This window comes from Xenopus laevis, chromosome 1S, assembly GCF_017654675.1.
Source record: "Xenopus laevis strain J_2021 chromosome 1S, Xenopus_laevis_v10.1, whole genome shotgun sequence".
NCBI lineage: Eukaryota > Metazoa > Chordata > Amphibia > Anura > Pipidae > Xenopus > Xenopus laevis.
The window spans coordinates 65,715,478-65,732,134 of NC_054372.1; the positions used below are offsets into that span (position 1 = coordinate 65,715,478).

The 16,657-nt window shown below is 35.6% G+C and overlaps 1 protein-coding gene across 2 annotated transcripts in view; it reads right to left on the reverse strand.

Moving 5' to 3' along the window:
- The window catches only part of smarcad1.S (SWI/SNF-related, matrix-associated actin-dependent regulator of chromatin, subfamily a, containing DEAD/H box 1 S homeolog), a 68,179-nt gene extending 52,392 nt beyond the window's left edge, over positions 1-15,787 (reverse strand). Inside the window, exons 1-5 of one of the 2 annotated variants that reach the window (XM_018243410.2) lie at positions 15,657-15,787; positions 12,385-12,515; positions 10,169-10,331; positions 5,286-5,448; positions 1,995-2,061 (exon numbers count right to left, since the gene is read on the reverse strand). In XM_018243410.2, coding sequence (XP_018098899.1) covers positions 1,995-2,061; positions 5,286-5,448; positions 10,169-10,331; positions 12,385-12,505 — 514 coding nt within the window. In that variant the 5' untranslated portion in view covers positions 12,506-12,515; positions 15,657-15,787. The other variant, XM_018243409.2, reaches the window with a different exon arrangement.
- Between the last annotated feature and the right edge of the window lie 870 nt (positions 15,788-16,657).

The following is a 16,657-nucleotide window of genomic DNA, read 5'->3' on the forward strand; positions in this document are numbered from 1 at the left end:
ATACTTGTTAGGTCACATGAGCCAATTAAAAGTTCTGTCTTTTGCTTCAACACTTCTTCCTGTTACAGTTAAGAGTTGTAGTATTTCTGGTAGGGATGCACCAAATCCACTATTTCGGATTCGGCCGAACCCCCGAATCCGTCGCGAAAGATTCATCAGAATACCGAACCCGAATCCTAATTTGCATATTCAAATTAGGGGTGGGAGGGGGAAAACATTTTTTACTTCCTTGTTTTGTGACAAAGTCACGCATATGCAAATTAGGATTCAGATCGGCCAGGCAGAAGGATTCGGCCGAATCCGAATCCTGCTGAAAAAAGCCGAATCCCGAACCGAATCCTGGATTCGGTGTATCCCTAATTTCTGTTCAGGTGATCTCTGAGGCAGCACAGAGACTATCAAGAAATGGTGGTTCAAGGCAAGAGATGTAAAAGGGCAAGATTTACTTAAATATATATAGACCAGTTTGGTAAGATTCTAATATGCCACTTATTATGATGTAAACTTTTGCTTAAGTATTCATTTTGGGGGTATAGTTTTCCTTTAAGCTAGGTTGAAAAAAAAGACACGTCCATCAAGTTCAGCCTTCCCTCCCTTGCTTTTTAGCCATCCAACCCCTTCATAAAGCTATCTAATGTATCAGCCATCACTACTGACTCAGGGAGAAAAGTCCACATCTTTATGGCTCTTACTGTAAAAAAAAAAAAATCCCCTTTTGAATATTTAGCCAGAACTTCCTTTCTTCAAATCGGAATGGGTGGCCACATGCCAACTGGAAGGACTTACTAGTAAATAAAGCATTAGAGAGATTATTATATGATCCCCTTATATATTTATACAGTTATCATATCACCCCTTAAGTGCCTCTTCTCCAGTGTAAAAAACCCCAATCAGTCTTTCCTCATAGCTGAGATTTTCCATAACATTTACCAGCTTCTGGACCCTCTCTAATTATGCGCTATGTTTGTTTGTTATTATGGGATAGGGTATTTTAAATCAAGTGGCGTGTAAATAAGATTTATAAGATTTTTTTTTTTATAATTTTTGTTGCACAGACTATTTCCAGGTAGGTCATAAGCATCTCCTTGATTGAACTATTTGTTGTGGTTGGCATATTTGATATATCTAGACACCGAATAGGCCCCAAGACTCCAAGATGATAATACAATACAATCTAAGCCCACTGTATTTTACAGAGCTGTAGTAATGTAATCTGTGGCTTTTTTAATTTTCACATTTGTGGCTTTTTTTACTTTCACATGGAATGGATAAACAGCATCTTATTTATATAATCTATGGTAGTGTTTCTGAAGCAAAGTAAATCTATGCAAATAAGATATTTTGTAAATAACACATAGAAGAATATGACTAACAAGACAAGTTAATATATGTGACTAACCGATTGATAAAAAGACTAACCAATGATATTTAAAAAATGTTATCGCAGACTCAGCTTTACACAATGGGTTACAAAATCATTTTTTTTTCAAATGAATCAATGAGAACATTCTCAGCTACTAAATGGACTGTTGCTATCTGCTTGCTTACATCACATATCACCTGGCATTGATGTTTGAACAAAATAAATGTCATATACAAAATAGAGCAGCTTTCTCAGGGGTCTGTCTGATCTAATTACATAATTAGTCCAGGGACTAATTACGTTTCAAATCAGCAACCAATTTTTGAAGCAGTATTTCGAAATGGCATTCAGCTTAAACCAGAAGGAATTCTTATTCCTCCAACACATAATTTTTTTTTATATTTCTTTGCCACAGTATCATCTGTTAATCATGGCTTTTAAATGCATAATTGCGTAAAACAATAATAATAATATATAATACTACAATATAATATAATACAATAAGACATAATAAATTAATGTATCATGTTCATATGATGTATCTAGATCAAAAATGACAACATACAGCACTCTGTACATTACCAATACATGCTGTACATGATAAAATCAGAGTTGTGAATTTTTGCAATACCTTTTTTATTAAATAATACTACTCCAGCAGCTACTGCTCCATCAAGAGTGCTTGTTGACTCAATTAGCTAAAAGAGAAAAGAAAGAATGCTTTGGTTTATATGAGAACATAATCTTAAGGGGTTTAAACTGCCAGCCGATTTGGCCATTTTGGTACTTTTATTACCAGACAATATATTACCATTTTGTATGCTTTCACTTCAAGGGCCTTTCCTGGGGGGTGGGGGTTAGTTTACCCAAGAAAACAACATATACATTTTTTCAGGGCAGCCTAGGCTTTCAAAATATGCCTTTTCTGTAATTCCACTTCTGTAACAAGATATTGGCTAAAATAGTGTCTAAAATTTTTTTAAAAAATCATTTTTCCCATAATATAAACATATATATCAGAAACATTATTTATTTTATGCACAAGAACACAGCAGATTTGAAAAGTTCTATGTCAAATACCAAATATATATAGATTTATGGAGATTTCTCACTTGTATAGGCCAAAAACTGCAAGCAGTGCACTACCAATTTTTTAAAGCACTGCTCCACATTCCTCTAACAGTAGGTTTACCATAGAAAACTACACATTATTGGAAAGAACAGATTCTGATGAATCAAAAATGGGTAAATATATATTTGTAAACTACCAAGTTGCAATTTTTCCTAAAGTTATCAGTTTTTATAAAAAAAAAATGTAAATTCTTTGAAAAATGAGCTCAAAGCTTCTAGCTTGCAGCATCTTATCTCCCACACACTATTCGGTATAAAGATAAAACACCCTAAATATGAATGAATCTAAATTGGGTATGTATGTCTTTATACCCCAAATCACCAAGCCACAAAGCTTTCCTAAATTTGGCAGTTTTGGTGACATTTACGAAAATCACTTCAATGCTTCCAACTTGTAGCATCGTATCCCCCGCATACTATTAGGTACCACGATAAAACAGGCTAAATATAAACCCCTGGGGTCCTCTGAACAGTTTGATACACTATGTGCATGGGTTTATCTAAGTATATAGCATGTAAAGACCCCAAAATCTACCTTGTGCATACTTATTTAATGGCTTACATTTACGCTAATTTGTGAAGAATATGAACCTAAGGGTCTACTGAACAGTTTAAAGCCCAATATGCATAGATATACCAAAGCAGGTGGCATGTGCGGCCCCTAAAGAAAAAAAATAGTGCATATGAATTTTCTTGGCTGCCAATGAGCCTTCTGTGAACAGAACCTCCTGACCGCATATTATGTGCCTCAAGACTCCCCAACAGTACAAAGACCCTCCAAAAAAAAAACATTTTTTGAAAGTACACATTCTGACGAATTCAAAATGGGTAATTATAAAAATATTGAAATTTGCAATATTTATCTCATATAACTTCTTACATACAATGGTAAAACACCCTCAATACAAATGCCAATGGTCTACTGAATAGTTTGATGTCCAATATTCATAGATATAACATACCAGCTGGCATGTAAATGAAAATACTGCATATATATTTTCTCTCCTGCCAACTCAGCATCTACAAACAGTGCCCCCTGATTGTGTATTATGTGCCACAAGACCCCCTAACAGTACAAAAAACAGTTACCGTATTTTTGGAAAGAACACAATCTGACAAATCTAAAATGGGTATGTCTTTCTACTCCAAACTACCAAATTGCAAAACTACACTAAAGGCAGCAGTTTTTATGCCATTTCTGAATATCACATCAAAATATTGCAATTTGCTGCATTTATTTCACTCAAGCTCTTACAAACAATGGTAAAACACCCTAAATATAAACACCAAGGGTGTACTGAACAGTTTGATGCCCAATATGCATAGATATATCAAAGCAGGTGGCATATGCGGACCCCAAATGAAAATAGCGTATATGCATTTTCTCAGCCGCAAATTCGCCTTCTGTGAATACAGCCAGAACAGAACAAAGACCACCAAAAAGCATATATTACTAGAAAGTACACATTCTGACAATTACAAAATTACCAAAAAGATGTGTTTCTACTCCAAATGATCAAACTGCAAAACAATGCCAAAAAAAAATGTAAAGAACAACAATGCAAGCATAAAACCGTAATAAAATTACAAAAATTAAATACAAGCAGGCAAATCAATGATACAACAGCGTGGTTAGTGGTCTGAATGCTTTTTTAGGGGGAATAAGAGGCAAAATTATAAAATTAATTACTAAAAAACAAAACAAAACAAAAAGTAAAAAAAAAAAAAAGGATGTGTGGGCTTGTGTATGCATGTGTGTGGAGCTTTACAAATTGTGCATATGTGTATGTTAATGTGTAAATATGTGCAAAAGTGTGCAAAAGTGTACAAAAATGTATAAAAGAAAAAAAAGGCACAAAAAAAAGATACCTGCATGCGTGTATGTGTGTGTGTGTAAATGTCTGCAAAGGAGTAAAGAAAGGGCACTTACCATTTATGTGGGTGGGGGCAGTCCCCTTGGTTCATTGCCTAAGGGGTTAGGGGTGCAGCAGACTCGCCTGCATAGTGGCAAAAGCAGCTAGTGCAGCAAGGCAACCCTGGACTGCGCAGCACATAAGTACTACATGCTTGGCAATCAAATCATTTTCCTGTCAGCACATACGTGCTTGGCAGTTAAAGGGTTAAATATAGTCTTTAGAAATGTTAAACCTCTAATGTATAGCTACTGCCTTGTCAAAAAGTGTAGAAAAGAGCAGAAAGAGGTTTAGACGTGACTGCAAAATGTTTTCATAAGCTAGGAAGTGTTTCAAATGGAATTAGTTATTTCAAAATACTTTTCACAATTGTAATGCTTTTAAATAGCAAAAATGTCACTGTGATCTTTTCAAGCCACACTGCAAAATATTTCCAATAAAAAGTAGAAATTGCTATTCATTTCTTTTATAAGCATAAGAAGTGCTCCACTTATTTTAAGCATTCCCAATTAAAGACAATGTAAAACGTACATTTGCATATTAGTCTTATATCCTTATATTCCAAGTTTCTTTTCAAGGGACAACAAAGATATGATTTTTTTAGGTTCAGATAGACTAGTTCAGAGACTACCTACTGCTTTGGTGCTGGTATTAAAGATGTGTCATAATACTTTTAAATGTATTATATTTAGTTCATATAGGGTCAAAATATGTAATTATGGCAAATTATAATTTTTAATACATTGTCAAACATTAAAATTAGATTTAATTGTGACAGTTCCACTATAAAATCATAGTTTTATATTTTTTGTTAAAAAAAAAAAAAGGTCTAATTAGAAGAATATAAGAACTAAATCAGGTTTAGAACTAATCATTACTTGCAACAGCTCTTCATTGTTCTGTTTAGGGAAAATTTCCTTAAGGCTTTGGAGTTTCTTATATTTCGATCCATCCATTTCCTGAGAAGTAGAGGCTGGTGGTCTTTTAACCTGAAGATATTCATCCGCAGAATCATCAGTTACAGAATCAGATGTGCCATTTCTATAAACAAACAGTTGTTAGGCAAGAGTAAATGATGATGATGTAAAGAACATGAAATTAAGTCAGGTAACCACAAATTTAGTGTATGGGGAAAAATTTTTGATACACAAAATATTACTATTCTAACTAACAAGTACTTCTAAACATATTCTGCAGAACTTTATCATAAAAGTGCATATACATCAATACTGAATAGCATTTCAAGGGAGAAGCACCTCTCCTCGTTTGTATGCAAAGCAAAAAGAAGCCAGTTTACTTTAGGGGTCTCTTAACCTCCTATATTGGAGAATATTTGTAAGTGGGGTATTTTACAGGAATATCTTATCTTCTGTGCAGCTTTCGGTACAGCATCAGCTGAAGTCGGTCAGCTTTCCTTCTCTTTTAAATGGGTTGTTCACCTTCAAAACACTTTTTTTTCAATTCAGTTGTTTTTCGATTGTTCCCCAGAAATACAGACTTTTTTCAATTACTGTACATTATTTATTTCTTACTGTTTTTCCAAAATCTAAGTTTAAAGTTTTATGTTCATGTCTCTGGTTGAATTTGGCAGCTCAGTAATTCAGGTGCAGATTCTAAACTGTAACAATTTTGCAATATTTAGTGGATACATTTCTCAGCAGCATCTCTGGAGTATTAGCAACTATTGCATCAATTCTAACAGCTGCCTGTAATAAAACCCAGAGATTCTGCTCAGCAGGGACAAATAAGAAATGTATCAACTAAATGTATCCATTTAGAACAGTTTACAGGGTCAGCGAACTCCCCTCCAACAGCTGCTTCAGAAGGTGAAAAATTACACTTTACACTTCAATATTACAAAAACCGTCACACATGGAAAATAGAAAGTCATTGGAAAAAGTCATTACTTCTGGTGATCTATCTGAAAACAACTAGTTGTTGGAAGGTGAACCACCCCCCTTTAAAGGTATAGTTTGCATATAACACATACATTTCTGCAGCTATGTCAATTTCCAGCCATAACAGAATAAAATCAACATGCTGGCAGTAGATCTTAATAGTATATCAATTGCTAACTTTTCTTCTGTCTGGCTCTGTATGGTAATAGAATATATGAAGCTTCTAACTGGCTCATAGCGAATTTCTCCACTTATAAGAAACTAGACATTAAGCCCGTTAAATTAACGGGCGCTAGAACATGTCGCCAGAGACGGTCCGTGGGGCACATGCGCAGTAGCGCAATACCACAGACACAGGGACTGGACGCAGAGACACTTCAACTTTATTATATAGGATAATGGCGGAGAAGGTTTATGCCTGTACTTCCTTGGCAGACTTTTCGAAAAGCTTAGGTACCATTTTGAGAGTTGGAGGCATTCTATCAGATAGATGTCTGATGCCTACAGTAGGAGTCACTTAGATTAAGAGCTGTACATGAAAGTTATTTTTGGGAACCTGCCCTATTTAGCAAAAACATCAGCTTATGAGGATTAAAGTTGGAAAGGCTGAGTAATGACTTGGCATCCTTTTTACTTGTTTCCTTTCGTAACATACAAGGTCTGCTTACTTAAGAAATGCTGTGGGACCTTTAACCACTTTTCACATTTTAAATGCTACGGATTCAGAGGCAAGTATGTTGAAATGTGCAACAATCTGTCGTGAGTGCAGGGATATCAACAAGGGTGACAAAGAGCATGATGCTACTCAGATGAAACATAACAAATTGCATGTGAAAAACAATAATTGCATCAGATGTTGCCGCACTATAAAAAAAGGGAAAGACAAATAGATTGCATACAAGTTAACATACTATGTATTTACTAGTTAAGCATACTAAGAATCACAGATATCCTCAATCATCAGATGTTTACCTAATGTGTTAGGAAGAAGGGGTATTTTATTAGCCCCTTTCGAGCACAGACTGAGCACAGAAAGAAAAGGAAGGACACAGTCTATAGTTAAAATAAATGCATTGCATAGCGTCCCCATTTGATTCAGTTGAGTGATTCTCTGTGTGGAGAGACAAACAAAATGTCATGTGAAACTCTCCCAGCAGGAGTACCAACTTTTCTTCTTCAAAAGCTATCTTACAGCTGTCTGACTGTAACAGCTGTGTAGTGACAGGGCTTCCTAGGGACACCAAGAGGTGAACATTTAAGTGTCAAATGAGCAGTAACCAAAGAGTCACAGCTATCCTTTATAATCATGCTTATTATTGATTTGGTTATCATTAGCATGACCACATTAGATTTAAGGGAGGCATTGTTTAGGTTTGTCTCAACAGTGTATGGTTTTTGTTACCATATAAAATGTTTAGGAACCTTCTCTTTAACCCCTTTAGAATTTGGAATATGCAAAAATGAAAATGCAAGGAATTATTGAATTTTACTGTAGGATGATCTAATATTAATGGAGCAATTTTTTTACTTTATAAATTTAACTTCCCAGATAAACAACCTTATTTGTTAAATTTGGTTAAAAGTCTTTTGGTTTAAAAAGCCCATACTGTGCAATTTTCAAAAAGTTTTCACTTTTGCAGTGGGAACTATATCATCATCCGGTCTGGATAAAATATAGATACACTGTCTTACATGTTAAGTAACCCTATATCTGAAAGCTTAATTTACCAAGTCTGGGTTTTCTAGTTTATCTATGTGTATGAAGAATAGCTCTGCTTGAAACACAACAAACCAATCAACTTTTAAAATAAAGATATCAAAAATGTTTTAGGAAATATTAGAGCACTGTCAAAGTCTAACTAGAATTTTAATAAAAGGTACAGGTATAGGATCCCTTATCCGGAAACCAGATATCCAGAAAGCTCCGAATGGAATGGATCCATTTTATCCAAATAATCCAAATTTTTAAAAATGTTTTCCTTTTTCTCTGTAATAATAAAACAGTAGCTTGTACTTGATCCGAACTAAGATATAATTAATCCTTATTGGAAACAAAACCAGCCTATTGGGTTTATTTAATGTTTACATTAATTGCTAGTAGACTTAAGGCATGAAGACCCAAATTACGGAAAGATCCGTTATCCAGAAAACCCCAGGTCCCGAGCATTCTGGATAACAGGTCCCATACCTGTACCTTTTTGCAGCAAAAGCAACCCTTTAATGTAGAATTATTTGCATTTTCATTGCATTTTATTGCTAAACTTGATTAATAAATCCTACATGTAGTAAACACATACACATAACTCTAACCATTGCTTAAAAGATCCACTGTGGGTTTTGTGAAATTTTTCTGCAACGGAAATCTGCAAAAAAAGCAGCGGCAATTCTTCCCTCCTGCCCCCCATGGACCGGACGTGTATTTTCACATGAACCCCTAATTAAAATAGGTTTCAGGTCATCAAATATGCAATCCATAACTTGCTCACATATTAGTTAGTAAGGTGGAGAAAGGTGCACACGCTAATACACAAACATAAACTAATATTTATCAAAGAGTAAAAATTCAAAATGAACAGGTTTATCCACGGTTTTCAGTGAATTTTGTGGACAGTTCTATTTTTACTTGTCACTCACTGATAAATATTTCCTTTAACACAAACCATCACATCAGCCAGGGTCTGCATTCTGAGAATCAGTTCCTTTTACTACTTTAATATTTAATTACTATTTTTACTTGTCACTCACTGATATATATTGCCTTTAACACAAACCATCACATCGGCCAGTGTCTGCATTCTGAGAATACGTGCCTTTTACAACTTTAATATTCAGTTACTAAGGGCAATTATACATGGCCATCGCCAATTGCTGTGGCTTAATTGAGCCCAGATAATCGACCTGTGCAGACAGGAGTACACTGTAATACAGAACTGGTCATGCAGCATTTGGGACCAGGTAATTCCTGTATTTTAGTGCAGCGGAACACCCAAAAGTGCCACTGCCCTGGAACACAATTAGAGGTGCCTGTGTGCCCATTGTTATACTTAATAACATTCATACTCAAGCAAATACTAATGTGAATAAGTGTTTACCCTCTTGGAAGTTACAGCCAATGAAACAGAGAGGATTTAAATGTTGTTTTTACATCAATCAACACTGATCCCTTCAAGTCACTTTGCCATACACTTTTACCACAAACAGTAAGAAGGTAACAGATGATGAATCTATGTCCAAGCTAGCTACAGTCACTATAAAGTAAAATTACCTGGGTACATTTAGCAGAGATATTTTATATAACTGCAAACCAAGGCACTTACAAATGTCTCATACTAATAAAAATGTGTTTATTTAGTGATCGAATGTTTCAGTCTTCTCTGAGACTATTATCAAGAGCCAACCTTGATAAAGATCTCAGGGAAAACTGAATTGTTGGTTCACAGGTGAAAATACATAAAAAGCACAAATAAAACCAATGGCACCATATATTAGAACCTGGAAGAAATTCAAACCTAAAATAAAATGAAAATATAGTTGGAAATGGCTATTCTTTGCATATGAAGGTGATACAGTTTGAAGTTATTCAAAAAGTGCAGGCACATTAGATATAAGGCAGGAGAGAGAACAAAGGATTGTAGCTTGTGTGTAAATGTGAATACCACTTGCTCAAAAAAAGAGAGAGGGAGTTAAGAGGGTTCTACTAAATACTGCAGCCCAATAAACAATATAAGCTAAAAGCAATGCAAAAGTGCTTAAGAAAATATATAAGAAGGCTGGGTAAGGGTGAAATGTACACCTTACTATCTGCACACTATTAGTATATTTTATGAATGCTTTACCAATGCTAGGACATTCATCTTACTTACTCCTCCCTTGGATGTGATTTCCAGTGTGTAGAACCTAAGATTGATTTGCTCTGATGATCTTCATTTTCGGAATCTGAATCCATAAAACCAACCCCTTTATCTTTTTTAAAGAGTGATGGGGTACTTGTCCTCTTAGCTTCAGGGGTCTCAGGGATGCTGGTCACTGCAGAAAGTCAAAGAAATGACCACTATTTATGGAACAGGTAACAAATAGCAAGAATGTAAACAATATAAAAAAGTTAAGTAATATGTAATAGATCTGGATTGCTTGGGACCTGGGGATTTTCTTTTGTTTCTTAGTAACCTGAAGCACCATGCCTCCAAACATGAAAACACAAGAGAATCACAGAGAAAAAAAATCAAATGCATAAAAAAATAAAGAATAGCTGGTTACATTATCTTTATAGGAAATCACAAAGTATTGACGTACAAAAATTTGCAGAACATCAATGGGTCTGTATGCCTACTTTTTGAAATTTTGTATTTAATACAAATATTGATTTTTAATTTGAATAGAACATTTTGGAGTATAATTTTTTTGTAACTTGATATTTGGGTCCTTGTGGACTGGGGGCTATAAGACTTTGGCCCTTGAGACTGGCCTTATAGATTGCAGTTCTTGAGCGTTATTATTATTGGTGTAGAAGCTAGCCTAACAGGATCAAAAGATCTGCTGAGGACACCTTAAGAGAGATACTGACACCATCTATTATAACATTGTCTTTGCGTGCCATTTCTAATTTCGTCATAGATGCATTTATCAATGCCCTGTCTGATCGCTAATGTTCCTCTAGAACGAGGCTGACATATTTTTGTAGCAGTAGTCCATTGTATTCTGACAGGTTGAGAAGGGACAGTCAGGTTGGCAAAACACTCAGGTTTAGGATCTTCAAGTAAGCAATTACGTGAAACAAAACAGCTTGAAAAATTATCAACATGAGCTATATGTAACTTTTAACATACATTAATATTAACATTATTTTTTTAATGTCAGTATCATTTTAATAATGAGTATTTAAGTATTTATTTTTGATGAACAATGTACAAACAACTGAACTGAAAAAAAGTGTTTTGAAGGTGAAAAACCCCTTTAAAATATCTGCAAAGAATTCTCATTTATACTTCATCATAAGTCATAACACAGATTCATCTGACCTTAAAGGAACAGTAACATCAAACAATTAAAGTACTTTAAAGTAATGAAAATATAATGTACGGTTTCCCTGCACTGGTAAAACTGGTGTGTTTTCTTCAGAAACTCCATTAGGGTAGGGACACACTGGGCGATTTGGGGAGATTTAGTCGCCTGGCGACTAATCGCAGCGACTTTTCTCCCCGAATGCCTCCCCTCACTCTGCGCCTGGATAAAATGAAAAGTCGCCGGCGCTAATCACACACGGCGATTCGTTTTCCGAAATCGCCCGAAGTTGCCTCACGAGGAAACTTCGGGCGACTTCGGAAAACAAATCGCCGCGTGTGATTAGCGCAGGCGATTTTTCATTTTATCCAGAGGCATTCGGGGAAGATTGGTCGTGGAAAGTCGCGGCGATTAGTCGCCAGGCGACTAAATCTCCCCAAATCGCCCAGTGTGTCCCTACCCTTATAGTTTATATAAATATAAACAAGCTGCTGTGTTCCATGTGGCGGCCATTCAAGGATCAGGTTACATAGCAGATAACAGATGTAATCTGCAGAATACCATTGTATTCTATTACAGATCTCTGCTAAATAACCTGTGTCTTTTCTCTTTTTTCAGCCTAAATGGCTGCCCCCATGGCAGCCTATTTATATAAACTATAGTCATGACTCTAAAGCAAACTCATAACTTTTACCAATGCTGGGGAACAGTCTATTATAGTTTAATTCGTTCAAAATGCTTTTATTTTTTGGTGTTACTGTTCCTTTAAGCCTTATGACTTACTAGCAACACTAGTTAAATTGATTCATTAATCAAAGCTAGCACTTTAAAATACTGCAGCTTCAAATGAAGTCTCATATTAACATGAAAGTCAACTCTTCTTTGATAGTAATGGTCATATAGGTATTTCATTGCGAGGCAATAAGATATTTCAGAAACAGTCACAGCCTATTCTCAAAAGAGGCAAACCATAAAAAATAAATAAAATACAAAAAAAAAAATACAGTTATAAAGTTATACTGTATTAAATATTAAAACGATTACTACAATAATAAAGAAAGAGGCTAAAGTCACATACCATTTTCCTCCAGATGAGAAACTGGTGTGCTTGGCCGACTTGATGAACCCTTTTCACCAAAAGCAGTATCGATTTTCTTGCTCTTATCAAAACGGAAGCGTTCCAGATTAAATGCTGACATAGTTTCAGACCTGAATTTGAAAATATGACACTATGTTTAATTAAAGAGTGGGGTGGTTTTGAAAAAAAAATGCAATTGACAAAACTTTATACAGGTATGGGATCTGTTATGCAGAATGCTCGGGACCTGGGGTTTTCCAGATAACTTATCTTTCCGGAATTTGGATCTTCATGCCTTATGTCTACTAGAAAATCATGTAAACATTAAATTGCTTCATTGAGTCAGAACCAGCAGACAATATTTATAAAATTAATACAATAGTTTATTTATTGGAAAGTTGATTAGAATTATATTTACCAACATTCTGTTTTTGTGTTTGCATGTCCTCCAATCTAATATAATTTTTATAATCTAAAATTATAATTTTGCTTTTTTTAATTATCACTTCATTGCTGATATTTTTCATATCATTCAGGCTTTCAAACCAATATTTTTCTGACATTTCCTTATCTAGCAAGGTGCCCGATATAATTTCAAAAGTGGTGTTTGACATTTCTTCTAAAATTAAAGCCAGGAAATGTGCCCTGACATTGTTGTGTAGTATGTGCAGCAAAGGAGTATTTAACATAGACTTTTACTACACAACAGAGGAGCCAATATATTATTAAACATATTAAGTAAACATTAAACCTTAATGTGGATCAACATTACTTTTAATGGTGCATTAGAGGACATTATTGATGTATAGTGTGGGATCTTTTTTCCCCATAGAAAAGATGAAAGAACCAGAGGCCACTCCTTTAGACTAGAGCAACTGAACTTTCATTGAAGCAGTGAAGGTTAAGCACTTCAGGTTTGTGGGGCACCAAAGTAAAGATTGAGTTGGATTTTATCATCTTTCTACAATTTAAACATTTATATTAGATCCCATACTGTATTTTACATCAGGAAAACCTTATTTGTTTATAAATATACATGTAGATATGCAGACAATTTTCTATGAATTTAGATTATCTGAAAATGTACAAGTTTAGCCTGGAATCCAGGGAAATTAAAATCAAGGCTGTACAAGATATATCTGGTGGGTCATACAAAAAACACTAGAGGGTTTAGAAGGTTTCAAAGAATGTGTTTGCTCTGGGCCTACACAACATAATATTACAAGTAATAGGATCACTTATCTGGAAACCCTTATTATCCAGAACACAATTACAGGAAGGCCATCTCCTATAGAGTACATTTTACACATATAATTCTAATTTTTAAAAATGATTTCCTTTTTCTCTGTAATAATAAAAAGTGTATTTTACTTGATGGTAACAAAGCAGCATTAATCTATATTGGTGGCAAGACAGTCCTTTTGGCTTAATTTGATGTTTAAATTATTTTACGGAAACAGATCTTACAGAAAGATACCTATCTGAAAAATCTCAGGTCCCAAGCATTCCACATAAAAGCTTTTATACCAGTACATAGATACTAAAATATGAATTCAATGCTAGATATGTCATCTAATAGTATATGGCTTATAGCATATCAGATATTTCTGGTATGATATAAAAACGCCTAGGTCCTTGCAGCAATTATATTGGCAGACATATTGACAATACTCACAGTTGAGGGTCTGTGTAAATTCTTCAAAAAGTCATGGCACAATTTAATTAATGTGCTTATCCACAGGTCTGCCCCACTAAACCACTAAGGTCTTATGACAAAAGGGTCAGTTGGGACACATTTTAACAGGGCTTAAATTGGGAATATGCATCTCCATTTCTGTTGGTGCAGTCTCGTTTTTACTGGTGTCAAAAAATGGATGTAACGGAAAGTAACTTGTCTACCCACCAAATTCATATTATGCAGACCTTTTACCATTGAGAGTATCTCAGAGTGTGGCCAAACTGTATAAACAAGTTGCCCATTCTGGACCTTTGGCATGTAGGTAGCTCCAATACCAGTTACTAAAAGAGAACTATGGGGACATAGAGAGGCATTGGCAGGCTGCAAATCCCAGAATTGCAAACTACTGCCCAACTGTTTGATGGCAATGTCATACAACAAATAGAAGCACATCAGTTACATTGATAAATGGGAAGCACTTTATGAACTACACCTGAATCAAGAATCTAAGATGGCATTCATTGGACACAGGGCATTTCTGAAGACATTCAACATTAATTTTTACATAATACCACATTCAGGACTATGATCATCAACAACAACATGACATGAGGTAGCAAAGCTTGCTTTGATGCTGCTTTGCAGGCATATGCTGTCATGACTTGCTTTAAAGGAGAACTAAACCCTGAAAATGAATATAGTTAAACATTCCATATTTCACATACTGAACTGATTATACCAGCCTAAAGTTTCAGCATTTCAATAGCAGCAATGATCCAGGATTTCAAATGTTTTACATGGGGTCACCATCTTGGAAAGTGTCTGAGACACTTGAGTGTGCTCTGAGCAGCTGTTGAGAAGCGAAGCTTAGGGGTCATCGCAAATTTACAAGCAGAAAATGAGGTTTGTCTGTAATATAAGTTGATGCTACAATGCTGATTATTAAATTCTGATGCTAATGGAACTGGTTTCTGAGCTGCCATATAGTAATTATCTGTATGAATTACTAATCAGTCTATTCGGTGTACATTGTATATTGTGAGTAGGTCCCTAAGCTCAGGCGGTGACAGCAGCACAGAGTGAAACAGCAAAAAAGAAGATGGGGAGCTACTGGGGCATCTTTGGAGACACAGATCTTTCCTGCTAAAGGGCTGTGGTTGCCTTTGGCTGGCACAGACGCCCAAAATATAATGTAAAACATTTCTAGTCTACTTCTTTAGTTAAGATTTAGTTCTCTTTTAAGTCATTGTTTTGTTGTCTTTGAACTATTAACTGATAGATTCCACAACTGTGATATCAATAGACATTTTTTCTCTTTCTAATAGCTACAAATATGTTGCCTAACACTATAGAATATGCAATAGGCTATTTGCATATTAAATACTTAGACGTGAAAGAATTGTAGCTAGCTACTGCTTTGTCTGATTTTCTTCTGGATATGCTTACTGTTACTAGCCCATAAACAATAGCACCACTGCCGGTTGTTCACTCGACATTGCTTTTCCTTGGAACCCGTGCCAATTAGTTGTCCTAGGTATTCATTGCCTTTACAGCAAGCTAAAAGAACATTTAATAGGTTCCCTATACAACTCACCTCTCCGACCACTTCCCGCGAGCTCTCAGGGGGAGACTGTGGGCGGAGTCTCGGCTATGGCGCGCCGACTGATGACGACTATGCCGGCTAGTGTAATAGGAAATGATGGCAAACACGTCATTCTCTTGACAAACAAGGGATGTAAGTTGTGCTTTATTTTCTTAGTAGCGATGCTTGGTACTCGGGGATCTCTGATCTGATCTCTGAGATGTCTCCACGTAGTTCATCTTTCAGTTCTTGCTATTTGGAACGCTGGAAGTAACCGGAGAGCTGTTCAACTATGGTTGACTTTAGGGGGGTTATTACTAGTACTGAAGCGATCTCTTAGGCTCAATACTTTCTGGATCACTTATAAACTGTTCACTCATATGCAAGTGTTTTGTGAGAGGCAGTATAGGTAAGCAAATGTGAAGATCAGTTTATTTACTAGGTGAATTTGGAATAATTAAAAAGACAAAATCCATTTATTGTATTTTTTTAAACTCTAAAAATGAATATGGCTAGAAATGTCATATTTTATATACTGAACTTATTGCACCAGCCTTAAGTTTCAGCTTGTCAATAGCATCAATGATCCAGGACTTCAAACTTGTCACAGGGGGTCACCATCCTGGAAAGTGTCTGTGACACTCACATGCTCAGTGGGCTCTGAGCAGCTGTTGAGAAGCTCATTTTAGGGGTTGTTGCAAATTATCAAGCAGAAAATGAGGTTGGTCTGTAATATAAGCTGATGCTTCAAGGCTGATTATTAAATTCGGATGCATATTACATTGGTTTCTGTGCTGCCATGTAGTAAATACCTGTATTACAAATGGGAAAAATGTACCAGTTGCACGACCCTGATGCCTGTTCCACTTGCTTCTGTCCCAACTGAAGCTCATGCCAATGTAAAAGAGTTAAGAATGGTGGAAATAAACAACACATGTTTCGAGCTGCTTGGCTCTTTTTGAAGAAGAGCCAAGCAGCTCGAAATACGTCGTGTAAATAAACCGTGCAGCACA